The sequence below is a fragment of the Mya arenaria genome, chromosome 1, assembly GCF_026914265.1.
Source record: "Mya arenaria isolate MELC-2E11 chromosome 1, ASM2691426v1".
Classification (NCBI taxonomy): domain Eukaryota; kingdom Metazoa; phylum Mollusca; class Bivalvia; order Myida; family Myidae; genus Mya; species Mya arenaria.
Genome location: NC_069122.1, coordinates 7,005,125 through 7,023,551, shown reverse-complemented (window position 1 = coordinate 7,023,551; position 18,427 = coordinate 7,005,125). Strand labels below are relative to the sequence as shown.

At 33.9% G+C, this 18,427-nt stretch overlaps 1 protein-coding gene across 7 annotated transcripts in view; it reads left to right on the top strand.

Moving 5' to 3' along the window:
* LOC128244897 (ligand-gated ion channel 4-like) overlaps positions 1–11,741 on the top strand; it is a 109,398-nt gene extending 97,657 nt beyond the window's left edge. For all 7 annotated transcript variants that reach the window (XM_052963217.1, XM_052963290.1, XM_052963419.1 and 4 more), the window contains exons 7-9: positions 9,046–9,236; positions 9,557–9,814; positions 10,154–11,741. In XM_052963217.1, the coding sequence (XP_052819177.1) occupies positions 9,046–9,236; positions 9,557–9,814; positions 10,154–10,291 (587 nt within the window). In that variant the 3' untranslated portion in view covers positions 10,292–11,741. The remainder of the gene's footprint in view (positions 1–9,045; positions 9,237–9,556; positions 9,815–10,153) is intronic.
* The last annotated feature ends 6,686 nt before the right edge of the window (positions 11,742–18,427 follow it).

Here is an 18,427-nt window from a genome sequence, read left to right as displayed (position 1 = left end):
GACAAGAAAACATACTTGCTTAAACGAAATTCCAAAAAAAACAATATCTTTGAAAAAAATATAATGGCATCGTCCGTTTTTCTCACGCTGACACTTAAGGAATTTATAGTCAGTTTCCACTTGTCATAGAAATGATGCACTGATTCCCTTTAAGTGATCAATAGATTTATATCTTTAATATAATATGTACCATTGTTTCAGTATTTCATATATTTGTTCCAAGAATTCCATTTATAAGATGCTGCATCCAACCATTTAACAAATTCATCAGATGTTTAATCTACATGAGACATTGAATATATATCAGTTAAGTTTATTAATAATGACCAAATGATATTGAATCATTTTCTTTGGGGGGGAGCGTTCCCTAAGGGCCATAGTAATTCTATAAATTTGAAAGGTAAGTTAACAAGAGCGTCGGTAAGAGATGATGGCTTTCACAATAAACACACCAGTTATAAATATTTTGCTTTCGCTCAAATGCCAGTATACTACTTTGTTTACTGATAATTTACAGAAGAAAAAGCAACACCTTATTATTTCCTCACTGCTCTTGGTGTCTTTAATCTGGTGCCTGTAATATGTTCTAACATCACACTAGCTCCGGTGGCTTTCGCTGATAAAAAGCCTGAAATGATTATTTATATTCGTTATCACAATTATGAAATGGTTGTGTACAATTGAACCTAAACGTGACATGTTAAACACAGAACTGTTCTGTATATGTAACAGTATATATAAATTTTAACGAACACAAAAGATCATACTTGGGTATGTTGTTTTTGTTTGAGTCCTTAGGTCTTACCACAGCTGTTGTTTTTATCAAATATTCAGTATACTTTTATATTATCAAGGCTCTGTACAGTATTTGGTTAGCAATCACCCCATTGGGTGCCTCTATACAAAAGAAAACTGTAGAAATAGACTGAGGCTCCTTTATAGAAAATGACGTCATAGCTGTCATTTGTTGTTCAATGATTACAGGCGGTTAAAATTAATTTTAAATATTTATGTGCAAAATACTCAAAATATGTCCGAAGTGGGATGCATTTGTTCACAATAAGGTCGAGACCTGCATTCAAGTGTTGGTCTCCAACCATTGCATTGAATTTAGAAAGATGTTGGAATTATTTTAACGCGAAACAAGGTAAATACATTCTTAAACTGAGATTTCTTGTGTCACTGTTTATGTTTATGAAATTGGTTCCTTGGAATATTTTTAAAGCATACATTTCTTCACACATTGGTTATTGGTGATTTCTTTCCTCTGTATTCCTGTCTTTTATTGATATGGATGTAATGGAACAGTTTTCTATTCATGAAGTTTCAATTTTTCTTTAAAATCGACAAAATGAGGTGTGAATCGAGCGTTTGTTTATGTCTAGTCGGTCATCTTGATTCCGGTAACTGAGAGGGTAAATCAACTTACCCATCTCTTGGAGGAGGGTAGATATTACCGCGGTAAAATCTTAACCTATGATTATACAAGTGCTTACCGCCAATTTACCAGAAAAAAAACCGCCGGTTAAATATTACCCTGGGTAAATATGTTTATACAATTGGCCGCAGAGCTGATGAGACAGTAGGAAACCCGGAAGTGTCGATTTGTTACATTTATCTCTTATTATATTTTCACCTTCATAGTGTTGTAGATTAAGCTATATTTATAGGTTAAATAATATATATATTCAACGCTAACATTTGTTTTTAAGTTCCCAAATTTGTGTTACCTTGCAAATCTTATTTTGATCAAAATCTAAAAGTACATGATCATTATAAACATATCGTTCTGGTCTGCAATTGTAATAATACGTTATCAACTCTCAGGGCGGCCGTAGTTCAATAAAAACAAAATAAACCTTGAATGATCTTCACCACTCAATTACCGGCCGACAATCAAATGCATGTCCGAAAATATGTGTTAATCAGAGATTATATGAGTTTCGCCTGAGTAATCCTTCTTTTTAATTTCTTCGTGTAAAATTATTACTTCCGGGATGCTGGTAATAAATGAACAGAGTATCAATAGTGACAAGACATGGATAAGGATATGATCGAAAAACTGTTGAGGTTGTCTCATCTTATTCATTTTAGCTCACCGGAAAGGCATATCCGGTGAATTCAGCCGTGCTGGAAAATTCCATCTGGCACCCCCTATGCCAGATGAGTCACGCGCTGTGACGTAATACTTTTTATTTATTTTATTATACACTTTATGTAACCATAAATGTGCGATTTCAATAGATAAGTTCCATAAACATTAACTTGACAAAAATATATCTTCAAAACAAAACAAAATAACCCTTAAAAACGTGATGTCGTAGGAACTTATTGACGTATGCAGTGAATACAAATTACAACGCGCAATGACGTCAGTAAACATCATCGCACGCGCTTTTTGGTGAAATGAACAAAAATGCGCTTTTTATGTATTTCATTCACAAAACAAATTGATTTAAGGTACGCTAGAAAAATATCTTTCATGTGTGTCCATTCCGGATAGAATAAATCGACCCTCGGGCACGCTGCGTTGTCGGTAACTCGGCAAGTCGCGTTACCTTGTAACGAAGGTGCCTTCGGGTCGGATCTTTTATCCGGAACGGAAACACATGACAGATATTATTATTCTTGTCATTAAAGAGAAGTCGGGCAATGACCTCTCCTTGTTCCGATTTGAAGTATAATTAATTCCGATTTTTAGTACAATCTACAGAATGCATGTCAGCGCTTGCGTGCTCTTGCATATTCGTGTAACACGCTAGCACTTTTTTAGAATTCCGGGCCATAAAATGTGAGTTCAAACGTACCTGACGTAAAAATAAGAATATTAATTTGTTTTCGGCATTTTCTCTTTGTGCAAAATCAACGGCAGATATTTGGAACGTCATTTGCCATTGGGCTTGTACAATCAGGGTGCAAAAGTATAATAAACGTGTTTGATCGTGAATATCAATTATGTTAAATGATAAGTTACTGCGAAAAGTGTTTCTCGTACGGTACATGTCATGTAACTTATATTTATCTCTGCTTTGCTTTCATATGTGTTAGCATAAAACTCATTATTGAACCAATAACTTGCTCAAGGAGAAAACATGCAGACCATAATTGTTTATTTGCAGATGGTTTAAGCATTAAACGTAGATCGATTATGAACATTAATTCTCTATGTCATAAATCTAGTAAACCAATTAGCCGAAAGTATCTCTTGAAACTCTCTCGTGTTTTCTTTTGTATGTGTTTGACATTTAACAGCAATCAATAATACTGTGTTTATGCTGTAAAAATCATTAGTTTGAGATTGAATTAGTGCTCCCCAGTATGATTTTCCTATATTTACGAGGATGGAAATTAATCACATATATATGAAAATAGAATATGAGACTGAGTGTGAAGAACAATGTATTTCAAATATTAAATTAGAACGTGCTAATTTTGCTTGACAATCAATTAATACAGCGTATTCACTTTCTTATATGTGTGACGAAAGGAAAAACAGAACAGAACATTTGTTTTGATTTGTAATGTGCGTGACGAAAGGATGAACTGAAGAGAAGATGCTATTTATTATACTTCTAAGAAGCATGAGGCTTTTTATTGGAAAAATACCTTCGAGATTGGACCCAAATAGATAATTTAAAATGTGAAATTCAAAAGTTTGTTGAACTGGAATTCCAAATTATATGGATACTTGAAAGGACATACAAAATAAATATCGCGAATATTTTGTGTGAAATACTTTAGACTGCTTTTGATATTTTTTATTATTATCTTTCAAAATGCTTCTCTTGCATCACAATTACACAATCACTTTTAATTCACATTTGGACTAGAATCGTGCAGATATTTCCTGTCTTGATATAACAATTAGAGATCAACTGTTAACGGATCGATGGCATTATAATGATTTTGGAATGCACTTTGGGCTTAACCTTAAGGATATAGTTTGCATTTTGGACATTCAGGATCACTATTTTAACTCTATGTCTCAAAAGCAACTTCGAATGCGTATTTTGCAAGGAATGAACAAGCACCACCATATTGGATTAACGAACCAGACTTTCGTACTTGCATGTTTAAAGACATTGCCCGATACACCCGATACTCAATTTCCCTCTGTCTCTGGTAAACGGAAAGAGTAGTGCAGATGCCGACGATTGGTCAAAGAAGGAATTATGAAATGCATAGTTTATTCAGAAATCAAGTAACCTAATAAAGGTGCTTTTTTGTGTCTTTCTAGTGCTTTTGGGTTTTGAGGTTTGCAATTCAGCAACAAAAAAACAGCAGTTAGTCACTCTCAGATAAACATCGATCAACATATTCTGTATCCTCTACGTGTTATCAATTTGAATGAATTTCTACTGCTAATATATTACGAAAACAAGCTGCTTTGGCACACAATTCCTATCATGTCATTATTCTGTTTTCAGCTCTGATAAAAAATAAAATAAAAAGAGAGCCACGGTTTTTGTTATGGGACATTTGAATGCCTTAGTGTCGAAATATTTGTTCATCCAAGTGCTATGCTATATCAAGACGGCAGGTGGTTTTACAGAACGTTTTTATAGGCATTCACAACTCTTCTAAACTTGCAGCTAATTGACAGGCCTTGTAACGATTTTTGGATGTTTTCGTGATGAATATGTGAATATCCTGATATAGTGTTTAATTGGCACATATATATTATTTTGTTTCGTTTTACACAATGCTTCAATTGCAGCATGATTACACCGCCATTTTAAGAGAGATTCTGGACATGCAGCTTGAAAGCTCAATCAAAGCCCAGATGTATTCGCATCTCTGATATTATTATGATGTTTAAATTGTTATTTTGCTTATATCTTGAGGAAATATTAAATTTATTGCACGTCGGACATTCAAGAATGCTCTCCGAACCACTATTTGTCTACAACGTATGATGAAAATGAAATATTGCTGGGTGCATGAATTTGTGTACCTTGATCACTCAAATTATGAATGAAATATGGAAGCATAATTTATTGAGCTTCTATGTACAAAGAAGTTCTTTATATTTTGGTTCCTCATTCTGGAGCTTAACCTGCTATGTCGTATTATTACTTATATACTGTTAACTATTTTTTCTTGCCGTTAGGTGTAAAGAAGTACATGTATTTAATTTTGAAGAACAAACAAAGATATATCATCTTTCTCCGGTATATTTGATTTTTTAATCTGAAATCACCATATTATTATTTTCCTTCAAGTAATCGCGCGGAAAACCTCCCAATAATGCAAGCTTTTCTCGCTCTTGAATTTAATTAAAACTGATACAGATATACGAGTATTGCTGATAATTATAACGGTTCGACGCGTGATTGATTTAATGGAATAATTTTACGCAAGCAACAATTTCTTATTTTGCATAAGATGTCAATAGAGGAAAAGTTGCATATGTGTGTACAAGCACTTTTAGAGAAAGAAATATGTTTTCAATCTCTTATTGTTATATCCAGAATTGGAACGCATTAATATATTAAAGTCGGTGTCTGTCAACTTCTAGCATGTTTATCTTGCGTGTCTACTCTATGCGTCATGGTGTAAAATGATTAATGACTCCATGATATGTTGAATTTTGTCTCAGGGATCATAATTCTATTTAAAAAAGAACATGGCTCTAGACATATGAAATATGAACTCACCTTTCTTTTTGCAGTGCCATGTTGTCTTTACTCAATGACATTCAACAGCAATTACGAATACTGTTAATGCTGAAATACTCTTCATGAGGGAGTGTGTGTGTGTGCGTGCGTGCGTACATGTGGGCGTGTGTGTGTGTGTGAGTGTGTGTGTGTGTGAATAACAGGGGAAGATTAAATAATTTACTTAAAAAGGGGCGTAAGTTAGAGGCATAACCTTTTGACATTCGCCCATCTCTTTGACCCGACATTCAAATGGTTTAAATTGTTGGCAGGGGTGTAATTTCAAGTCCGAAATGGTGCAATATGAGCATTTATTATTACTTTTTTCTCCGATATTGACATAAAAATTAATTTTCGACAACTTTATGGAATTGACTATTGAATATATATGTTTAGAAAATCAATGATATATAAATTATTTTCATCATTGTATAATAACATGTTCTGTTTTTACAGGCGCTTATATGGTACTCAAGCTATTAAGATTCCGCCCTAAATATACTGGAAAATTTCCTGTTATTTAACATAAAACATGAACAAATTGTACAATGTATGTTCGTCAATTCTTGGACATGTACAAATTGTTTCATTACTCAAACATTTTGTGCTTTTTATTTTTTGTTTTTATCTGCGAACTAAAAAGTGCAAACTATTTTTTTTTTTAAATAACTAAACATTAATTTGGCTGATAAGTGTCGAACGCGTGAGATATTCGTAGATATAAAGTAAATCAATGTCTGTTTATCCAACAGTATGCGGTAGTTTCAGCAAGTCCACATAGTTTAAATATCCGCTTAGATTTTTTAGATTTTAGACAATTCTTGTCTTATAAATTTTATGAAAAAACTACCCCGAAATGCCTATCGGTGTTTAATATCCAACCTATAGAAATGAATTTTGTCGATAGAAAACTCGTGTGTATATTCATTTTTTACAAAAAGTTATCATTATAGTTAAAGCAATTAGTATCACTTCGATAAAACAAATCAAAATTTGTGGGGAAAACATACATGGGAAACAGCTCCTCATGGCCCTTTACATGTTTGCACAAGTTACAAGCAAAGTCATTTCAGTCATTATATATCCAACCGAGACTGCTGTGTTATACATTCTTTGTCATAGAATGTATGGATAAATGGTAGTTTATGTGACTGAGGCGTAAATGTTTTCCGAAATAATCGACGAAACGTTTCAAATGAAAAGCTCGAATACTTGAGAACGTATGAGTATTTTTTTCTAAAAATAAACAAGACAAATCTTAGACAGCTGTAACATATTGTGTCATAAGCAGCATATCTGTATATTGATTAATTAAAACTTATTTATTTTACAACGATTGTGAAACGAGTTAATACAACATTATATAAATCATTTGCGTTTTATAAGATGAGATTGTGGTCTTGTGTTGTGGGAGAAACCAGAGTACCCGGAGAATGCCCTCTTGCCCGGCTTGGTAAACACAAACCAAACTTTCATTCGCACAGGCCGGGATTCAAACCCTGGTTGCCTAGGTGAGAAGCGAGTGCACTAACCACTGCGCTAATATGGTAACCTAGCAAATATGCATACGGAATATTATGCTGGGACAGGTAGAAATTTCTGTCCAAGCATCTCAATTAGAAACAAAAGAATATGCCTTATTTCTGTCACTTCGTCGTAATCAAAATGCAACTTAAACTATATGTTTATGCAAAACATCAAACATGCTGTGCCAAGCAGATTTAAATGAAATCCTCTGGCGAACATAGGTAAATTGAAGGAAATGTATATATATAAATGTTAAGGTTAGTGTGCAACCACTTATTCTGAATTCAATATGAGACCATATTTTTCCCAGAACTCGCTTATCATTTTCCATAGAAATGTATAATATAAAAGTTAAAATATATCAATCTTGAAACGTAAATCCCTGCTGACACTACATCTTTCAATACAATAAATCTTTCTTTTTTGTAAACCATCCCGTATCGAAGCAAATACCTTCCTACTGACAGGAGATTTTCTGAATGTTAAAATTATTCCATTTTGATATCAATACCTAAAGGCAGACAAAGAGATTGGATTTGTAATTGATTGTGATGATTCACATCACTCCAGCGAAAATGATGATAAATTAAGTATAAATATTGTGCAAGAGAAAATGTTGTACCAACCTGAATTGGTGTATTTATTTATTTACTGGTCATTCTATATATGGCATTTGAAAATTGAAATTTGAAATACTGATACAATAGTTAATTAACAGTCTGTGACCAGTTTGCGTTTGATAGCGCCAAAAGATAATAATGTGTCTAAGCTAGTTTCTACAAACCAGGCGTCGTGTAAATTATCTATGGCGTTTTCTTGTGTTAGAAAACATATAGTTCTGGAACGACGAATATATATTCTTTTGTTTCTAGCTTGTAAAAGAGGAAATAATTGCTAAGATAAATGCAATAGAACTATGTATTTTCATTACAAAAACACACTTGAATCCTTGTCAATTAATCGTTGCATAAAATGCTTTTTTGTCTTGGCAAATCTTCAAAAATAAAAAAGCATGTCGAAACAAACTGATTTCCCACAGACGTGAGGTTACAAGAGGTTCAAATCATTTCATTTTTATATGAGCGATCTACGAAAAAGCGAGTGGATGAATAATTGATTTTATATCAGCTAAAATGAATTGATGCATAATTTTGCATACAAAAAATGTAAAAAGTAAAAAACATGTTGCACAAATCTTTGCGTTTTGGGGGAAATAATTCATCAGACAGCTGTGTTCTTTTACATATATATGGATAATAATTCGCGTTATTTTACAAAGTCGTTAATAATTTCGCGCTCCTAAATTGCCATTAACTTATCAAACTTTGTGTATTTGATTATGTTCTGTAACACGACACATTAAATACCATTATACCCATTATGCAAGTCTGCAATAACTTTAGTCCTCTGAAAGCAATTTGACTCTCTGTGTGCGAATGTTTTTTTCTTAGACTTCTTTTTATTCTTAGCCAAAACTTTGTTTAAATACATTTAACTTTTATGTCGGTCTTTTCTCATTTTCCCGAAATAATAACAAAAAAATGGGATACAGATTATAAAATATTAAATTACAGTTAATGAAAATATGGAGATGCCAGACGATGCTTGCAGAATGGAATACCTTTATATTACGCCATATTCATTACTTTGCTTCAAGAAGGATTCTTCGATCAAGCATGACTTCTTCACCCCATACTTGTACTTTGTGATACATTTATAGGGTCACAAGACAACACAATCACCGATTAAAGCAAACGGAAAAGTGCTTACTTGATTATTATGATGCATGGACTACCATACGATTTAAACAGTTCATCTTTTATTATTTCAAAGGTTAATATAACTGTTTCTCTTTCATCAGGTCTATACTACGGGATAACTATCGCGATCGTTTCCTCGGCTACGGCGATGACGGTGTTGACGCTCAACATTCACCACAAGGGCGCCCGGGGTATCGAGATACCACCAACGGTGAAACGGGTGTTCTTTGGGATAGTTGCTCGGCTTTTATGTATCAAACTAGACCTTCCAGAGCCACCGGGACCCGGCTTGGTGAGTATTGGGGTAGGAACAATATTATGTTATGTAGCTCGAAGTCAGTGTATCAAGCTTGACCATCCGGAGCCTCCTGGACCAGTTCTGGAATGCTCTTTAGTTTGTAAAACTTGCTCGCTCTTTAAATGGACATTCAAGTGATTAGCAATACTACCGCTTGCTGTCTCTGGTGTTCTAGCGATAAAAATCCGAGATAATAAATATGTACAAAAATGTTTTCTACGATGATAATTTGTACTCAAACGAAAGCATGTACTCAAACAATAGAAGTCTATTAGTTACACTAATGAATTTGTATTTATTAAATCCTCTTGCAGACCCGGATCCCCTCACACGAGCACTGTCTATACAACGAGCGTTCCTCTTACGAGCGTCCTCCGGACCTTGAACAAGAGAAACCCTCCCAAAATGGCGGCATTTCCGGTCGCTTCATGCCTGGGGGCGTTACTATGGGAATGGGAATGGGGGAGAGTGGGATCGGTGCGCCATCGGGTGGTTATGAAGAGCAGCTAGTTCGTGTGCTCAGGAAGGTTTATCAGACGATTGAAAAAAATGAGATTAGATTAGCAGAACAGGTACTCATTTAACTTTGCCAGTAAAATAAAAAATATGTGTTGTTCCCACATCGCAATTAAATATTGTATTATAGCAAGCATCAAAACATAATAAAGCCTTAAGCATCAATACATTCCTTTACTAAAACTTCCTAAAAATAACGAAAGATGTAACTTTCGAATCGCAACATTGTTCTAAATACTTCGCAGTATTCAGACTCTCCAATACGTTCGGAAAATTGGTACGCTGGTTTATGACATAATTTATAGTGTGTATTCAGGTAAAATGTGATATGAGACGGGTCCAATCCGTTTCGCCTCATATGCAGGTTTTTACAATACCCACCGTTCATTTTCCAGGACCGGCGGGATCTGTTACGTCAGGAATGGCAGCAGCTGGCCCTCGTTATTGACCGGCTCCTGCTGCTGGGATTCATTGCCGTTACCGTCACTGTTACGCTCGTAGTTCTCGTTCCGCAGGAGTACAACAAGCCCTGACACCTGCGACTAGGTTGGACCGAACACCCGGGTTATTTGAAACCTGACCCCTGTGCAAGATGGGACCTAATCCTCGAGCATGTTGACTTTACGTAGTCGATCGCTCATTCTTATTTTTGCACTGTTCCCTACACGATAGATGTCCTTGTCGATCAGCGATATGGTACAAAAACTAAATACTTGGTCGGTCATTATAACTAGCTAATGCGGGATGTTTTACAGACCCAGAAATAAAGCATGTGCAAAGGCGGGCTTTTTCACAGGTATAACGGATTCTTATTCTGGATCTCGTAACCAAACGCGTCACAGATTCGTTGGATTTATGGTTTCTGCTTGAGTATATAAATTGTGTATGATACACGGAATTTATATAAATATTGCAATTATTTTATACCCATGGGAAACAAGGCTTTGTAAGCACAGCCTTGGTCCCTGGCAAAATATTTTTTCAACTAAAATATGGTGTAGAAAGTTTGGTTAACTGGTCGGATTCTCAGTCCCGAGCCCAAGCATTAAATAGTTGTATTTTGCTCTTTGTCGTTGTGTGACTTTCGAATGAACCGGGAACACCACTCCAGCAACAATGGAATTAAATAATGAAATCATAGGTTTCTTTTAATATCTCCTTAGTACGTGGACTTTCAAATACTTGAATGTTGAACACGGATAAGCTGTCTGACATAACTAGAGAAATATCGGAGAACCTTATGCATACATATCGTTTGTCGTTACGTTTTCTTGTCTGCAAGTCTGCAAAGAAGACAGCCGTGTTGAAACTAAAATGAAGCTGCAATTTGATTTGAAAGTGTTTACGTTTTTTTGATACCTGATTTACATTATTTAAAGTTTTAGACATAGATGGCAACGCGGAAAACCGGTGATACATACACATCCCACTACACACTACATACATGTATAAGGTGCATAAATATGTTCGGATAGGTGGTGTGTTGTTCGTGTTCCATGCATGCTGCTTTTCAAGCTGAAGAAAGTATTAAAGTGTTTCTGCGACAGATAGATCCCTCGTGCATTAGTTAATGAGTCTGGTAGTTAAAGTTCTCATTCTAAACATGGATAAAAATGTCACCACAGATAATAATATATGGCTAGTATCTTTTGTCATATGTTTCTTGCTATTTTATTTTCATATCATTTTCATAAATTAACAGTATTTTATCACATTTAATGTTATTTTAAGTGTGCGTGCTGAGGGATGTTATACTCCAACTCAATTATAAAATGAAAAACGGTATGCTATATAATTTTTCATATACTAATTATCTATACGGTTATCGGTTTTCACCGTTTTTTTTCCTAATATCATTGTTTTTATCTGTAATTGGGTGCATCATTTTTTCATCAATTTGCATGCACATTTGTATATATAATGTATATAGGTACAAAAACTACAATAAGTTTTGAAATGTGATTAAAATTTACCATACGCTTACTATTGTTTTTTTCTTGTGTAGTTCTTTCGAAACAATATCATTGTGCCATCAAGGTTTCAGACAATGATAGTTATTTAATATTAAGATAATAAGCAGAAAGTCTCAATTATAATCATTAGGTAAGAAAATGGCAGAAACAGATTTGAAATTTTCTTGAAGTATTTGTGTATTTCAACACTATGAACGGAAATCTTTATATGCTTAAAGTACAAATGAGTTAGCCTACAGTTTTACAATGTTCAAGTTATTTAAACAGATTATTTTTTAGAACCCGCCTTCATTGCTCTGCTAAAGGAATTAAGCTTTTTCATTGGGAACACCTCGGCCATTCCCCATTGAAAACAACCCCTAAAGAATGTCGGTACATCAGAAGAAGTAGTTTGTAAAATTTAAAATAATAGTTTTTATTAATTGTAGTGTGTTTTTTCGAGTATGCTGTATTATAATGTTTAAATTAAATTAAATGGCAGTGAAGTAAACTATCGCATATGATTAAGATTCCCAAGTGTGAAGTCATGAAGTTTAACTGATAAATTGAAATTACTACGCGATATACTTTCAGTGTAGTAAAATGTAAAGATTTCTGACAGTGTTAACCGTCCATGTACATCCGAAGTTGTTTCGATGAAATAATGACGACGATTTCCGATTGAAGAAATACTAGAATTCACCGAATCGGATGTTTCGCCTGTTCGGAGCACTCATAATGTTTATTGTAAAAGTCACCATTACATTTCAATATATTGACCTCACAATCATCATGGGTGATTAACTGACTATGTCCAATACTGATGTGAAAACTACACAAACAAGCTCAGTAGCCAAAAGTTTCAACATAAACCAAGTCTAAATAATCTACACCAAGACGAATCCGAAACGCCCTTATTTTATGAAGTAAAGATAATGATAACGTGAGACAAAAACATTTAGGGGTATCCACTTATCATGGCTAATGTGTCTACTAAGTGTGAATACTTTACAAGTCGCCATTCCTTACAGGCAACCCATAAACGGTTTCAAGCGATTTTATGTCACCTGAAGATGCATTTCATGTAACCCAAATGCGATTTATATAACTTTCAAATGCATGATTAACTGGTACATGTATATTGTTTAAGATTATGCGATGAATTGGAGGAAGAAAAATAAAAGTAAGTTTCACCAGTGACATTTCAGTTCACGTTCATTTTTTAGATTGTCTGTTTTATGAAGAGAAACACAAACGAAATATTGTGATAGTTTAGTTTTGTTTCTTTAACCTTTGTAGGACATTCAAAGGGTATGTCAATTGCCAGATACAATGCACGCATGTGTTACATGGCACTTGACCCTGAGGCTTATACTTGTTAAGTGAGGCTCCTGGTTTGAAAAATATTCGTTAACTTTTTGCGTTTGTTCTGCGGCGCTATTGTTTTGTTCTATGTCTGCTCGAGAGAACTATACGTACATATACACCGACATAAATAAACTATCGACAAATCCGTGCCCGCTCATACTTTGTAAAGTAAAATGCAGTATTCAATTCTAAATAAATGAACAAGCTTAAAAGTTTATCCCATTCTGAACGTTGTTCACCATTTCACTGTTATACTGCTTCATATTCGGACACCTTTTACTTTCTCTCGATTATCATTTTAACCAATGAAGCTAATGAGACAGTAAGATCTCCAAAACTTCACATGAAGTATTGAATAGTCACTTTCATCTCTTATCATATTTTCACCTTTATTGTGTTGAAAATTAAACTAAATATAGTGTTTATATAATAAATATATATTCAACTATGAAATTTGCGTTTATGTTCCCAAAATGTAGTAACCTTGTAAATCTTTTTTGGTCAAAATCTAATAGTACATGATCATTACAAACACATGGTTCTGGTATTTTATCGTAATGATTCTTCATTGCCTATGGTCTCTCAGAGCACCCGTAGTAAACCTGGTAGGTTCTTCACAACTCCATTATCGGTCAGCAATCAAATGCATGTCCGAAAATATGTGTTAATCAGAGATTATCTAAGTTTCGCCTGAGTAATTCTTCTTTTTAATTTCTTCGCGTAAAAATTATTACTTCGGATATGCTGGTAATAAATGAACAGAGGATCAATAATGACAAGACATGGATATGAATATGATCGAAAACTAGTTTGTGATGTTTTGTCTCTTGATGTTATTGTCATTTAAAGAGAAATCGGGCAATGACCTCTCCTTGTTCCGTGTTTCCAATTTGTAATAGGCTTTGCAATATGAAAGCTATTGCGAGATCTTTCATATTCTAGAGACACGCTAACACAACCTCTTCGAATCACGAGATATTTAAAGTGAGTTAAAACGCTTTTGACGTATAATTAAGGGTATTAATTTGTTACCGGCATATTGCGTTTGTGAAAATCAACGGCAGATGCTTGGAACGTCGTTTGTCATTGAGTAAATGACGCACGTGCTAGTACAATCAGAGTGCAAAAGTAAAATGAACCATTCATGAACGTCACTATTACCTTTGTGCAAGTCTTGGGTTATGTACAATTTTCTTTCTTACACTTAAAGAAACCTCTATTCATCTTTGTTTTTCTAACATATGTGTTGGCTTAAAACTCATTTTCGAACCAATAACGTGCACAGGGAAAAAACATGCATAATTCATTACAAGAAAATTGGTCTCACTGACATACCATAATTGTTTATTTTCAGATGGTTAAAGCATAAAACGTAGATCGATTATGAACATTAATTTGCTATGTTATAAATCTAGTTAACTAATTAGCGGCTTCTTTTTATACTCTCTAGTGTTTTCTTTTGTCAGTATTTAACATTTTACGGCAATCAATAGCATGTTATGTTAATGCTGCAAAAGCTACCAGTTTGAGCATGCATTTGAGCTTATCACCGCTGTTTACATTATAATCTTCCTATATTTTTGTGGATAGGAATGAAGTTCACATTTCTGAAAATACAAATAGAGTATGAAGTATTTCAAGTATGAAAATGCGAACGTGCATTGGCTTGAAAAAAAAATTGTACAACGTATACACCTTGTTATTTGTGTGACGAAAGCATAAACAGGACAGAACATTTGCATTAACTTGTTATGTAAGTGGCGAAACGATGAACAAAAAAGAAAATGTTATTTATTAACTTATAACGTATGGCTTTCCATGGGTCTTTCCAGAACAACAACAAACATTCGAGGCATCCGTATAGATAATTCAATATGTGACATTCGAAAGTTTTAAAACTGGAATTTTAAATTATATGGACACCTGATAGGACGTACCAAATAAAAATCGCGAATGTTTTTTTTGTGAAATACTTGAGACTGCGTAAAATATTCTCTTGTTATTATCTTAAAAAATAATTCAGTTGCAGCAAGATTACAAAGTCATTTTCAATGCACATTTGGACATGCATCTTACAGATGTTTTCCGTCTTTATATCACAATCAGACACCAACTGTTTATGCATCGATGGCATTTTATGTTTGGAATATTAGATTTTATTAGAATGAGATTACTATTGAAACTATATGTTTACATTAATTTACAAATGCACCTTCAAATATGTATTTTGTAATGACAGAACATGCACTACCTATTACCACCACGTTGGATTAACGGACCAGACGTTCATGGTTTACCCTCTTTGTCTCTTGTTGCGGATGCCGTCGATTGGTCAGACAAGGATTATGAAACTCATTATCTATTCAGAAATCAAGTAAACTATTTAACGAGCTTCTTTTCGTGTCATTCTAGTGCTTTTGTTTTTTTTTCTCAAGATTTGCCATTTCGCAATAAATAACAGCAGTTAGTCTCCCTGAACAGACATCGATTAACATAATCTTTATCCTCTACGACTTAACAATTTGAATGAATGTAAATATTGTTTCTACTGCCATTTTATTCTGAAAACAAGCTCTTTTGGCATATCATTTCTACCATGTTATTATTTTGTTTAAAGCTATGATGGGAAAAAAATCTGAAAATAAAAAAGAGCCACGGTTTTTGTGATGGGATATTTGAATGCCATTTTTGACGAAATGTTTGTTGATCCAAACGTTATGTTATATTAAGCTGGTGGATGGTCTAACTGATCGTTTATTTCTGCATTTTTAACTATTCTGAACTGGCAGCTAATTGACAGGGCATGTTACAATCTTTGGATGTTTTCGTGATGAACATTTGAATAAACTGATATAGTTCTTGATTCGCTCATATAAATAGCTTTGCTTTGTCTGACACAATGATTCAATTGCAGCATGATTACACCGCCATTTGAAGAAAGATTCTGAACATGCAGCGTGAAAGCTCAATCATAGCCCAGATGTCTTCTCGTCTTTGTAATAGTTATGATGTTTAAATTGTTGTTTTTTTATATCTTAGGGAAATATCAAATTTATTGCACGTTGTGTTCATGAATAAGCGTACCTTGAACACTCCAATTATGAATTATATTTGGAAGCATAACTTATTGAGCTTCTTTGTACAGAAAAAATATTTATTTTGTAGTTCCTCATTCAGGAGCATTAATATGTCTTAACCTTCGATGTCGTATTATTTCAACTTTGGATAAAATACTATTAAAGTACAAATATTTTTTGTGGTGTCATAAGGTTTAAAAAATAATTTGATATTGAAAAGCAAACAAAGATATATTATTGTTCTCCGGCCCCATCCACGACGATTCTTTCAAGTATTCGAATGGAAAACCTCCCGATAACGCAACTCGCGCTTTAATTTTATAATTTTGTGTACGAGTGTATTGCTAATCATTAAAACTGTACGGCGCGTGATAAATTAAATTAAATTAGTTCATGCCAGCAAGAATTTGTGTCTTATTTTGCATAAGATGGGGAAAGGGAAAAGTTGCAGTAGTGTGTTCAAGCACGTTCAGAGTGAGAATAATGTTGCCAATTTTCAATTGTCATAATTTTTATTATCAAAAATTGGAACGTATTAATAAATAACATTTGGGGCAGAAAACGTTAAGACATATACATCTAGTTTTAAAAAACTAAATTGCGGTGTCTGACAATTTCTAGCATGTGTATGTTGCGTGCCACTCTGTGTAAAAATTGCAACCCGATATTGGCGGTGAGTGTGTTTAGTCCCACGAGGGTATTGTAAATTTGAAATTGAAAATGAAAATTGAAAATGAAAATTAAAATCGCTAACCCTAGCTCGTACACAAGGTCAAAACAACATCACAAATCATCAGAAAAAAATGAGCGTCTTGGTGTCAGATACAAAAACAAAGTAATTTATTTCAAGTTTTTATTTTTTATTTTGTGAAACAAGATAATTGTCATGTGTATACAATCAATCGAAAACTTTCTTCATCCACGTCAGGTGAGCAGGCCAAGATTTGTATTGTTGAAGTAACATTTCAAAGAAATTGTTTTTCATCAGGAATTCAGGCGGAGTAGAAATACGTTTGCATGCAGTACAGCATAGTTGACATTCCCAACAGAATGTTTTTCATAATAATTGTGCGATAAACCAGCAAATCCATCAACATCATGCTTTTGATTTGACATTTCTCGCATGTATGTTGTAGCGTGTAAATGTCAATTTGTCATTTATAAAGAAAATACTAATTCGTGCATTATTTGCTTCAGTCGAAATGAAATGAAACAAATTCGTTGATCATGACAAGTTTGAACGAAATTGAAATATCTTGCTGATTTCAACCACGTTTGGTTAGCCGGCCAAGATTGCAAGATTGTCATATCGGTGGAAGAAGCATGACAAACAATAGTTTCTCATTCGCATTTTTGGTGGCGTTCCATCCGCCTTACAATCATTACAGTACCACACATATTTAAAACAGTTTTGGCAGTAGCCAGGTGGAGGGAAAACGTCCAAAAGCTCATGTCGTTCACAAGGTTCTACGGTAAAGACTCCAGCACAACACAATTGACATTCCCAACAGAACCTTTTGAAATAATCATTGTACTGTAGTCCAGCAAACCCAACGATGTCAGTATATCGTTTTGCAATAGTAAGTGAAATGTGAATAGTACAGTCACCACTGTATATAGTTTGCAGTGCTCAAAAAAGCGTATACATTATTTCTCGATCTTGCATTCGTCAACTTTGCTAACCAATGTTAGAAATTTGAGCTTACTAGCGTATTGCGGTTGTCTACAGCATAACTGTGTGAATCAAAAAGGGTAGTGTTTGAGTGATTAACACAGTTCACATTTCCATGTAAATGAAATAAACAGGAAGCAAAAATACAAATAATTGTTTACGATTTATTCATAAATTTGATATTTTCCAATAACAACAGTTTGACGCTTTCATTTGATATTTTTAGAGCTTCGAGGTATGTATACTTTATCTTCAACATACAGTGAATGATGAATAAATGAGCTATTTGCTTTATATACTAGACACATATCTTCTTCTTTGAGGTCCGTGCTGATATCACAGACATGAAAAATAAATAATAAATATTCATAATGTGTGTTTGTTTGTGTATACGTAAAAATCACTTAATTGCTATGAGTGATTAGCACAGCTCACCTTACCGGAAAATGAAATATTTAGAAAGCAAAAATACAAATAATTGTTTACGATTTATTCATAAATTTGATATTTTCCAATAACAACAGTTCAGCAAAAATAGCATTTACTAGTTTTGGTTGAACATGCATGACAAGTCAAATGGCCACAAGGCGTAAACACAAT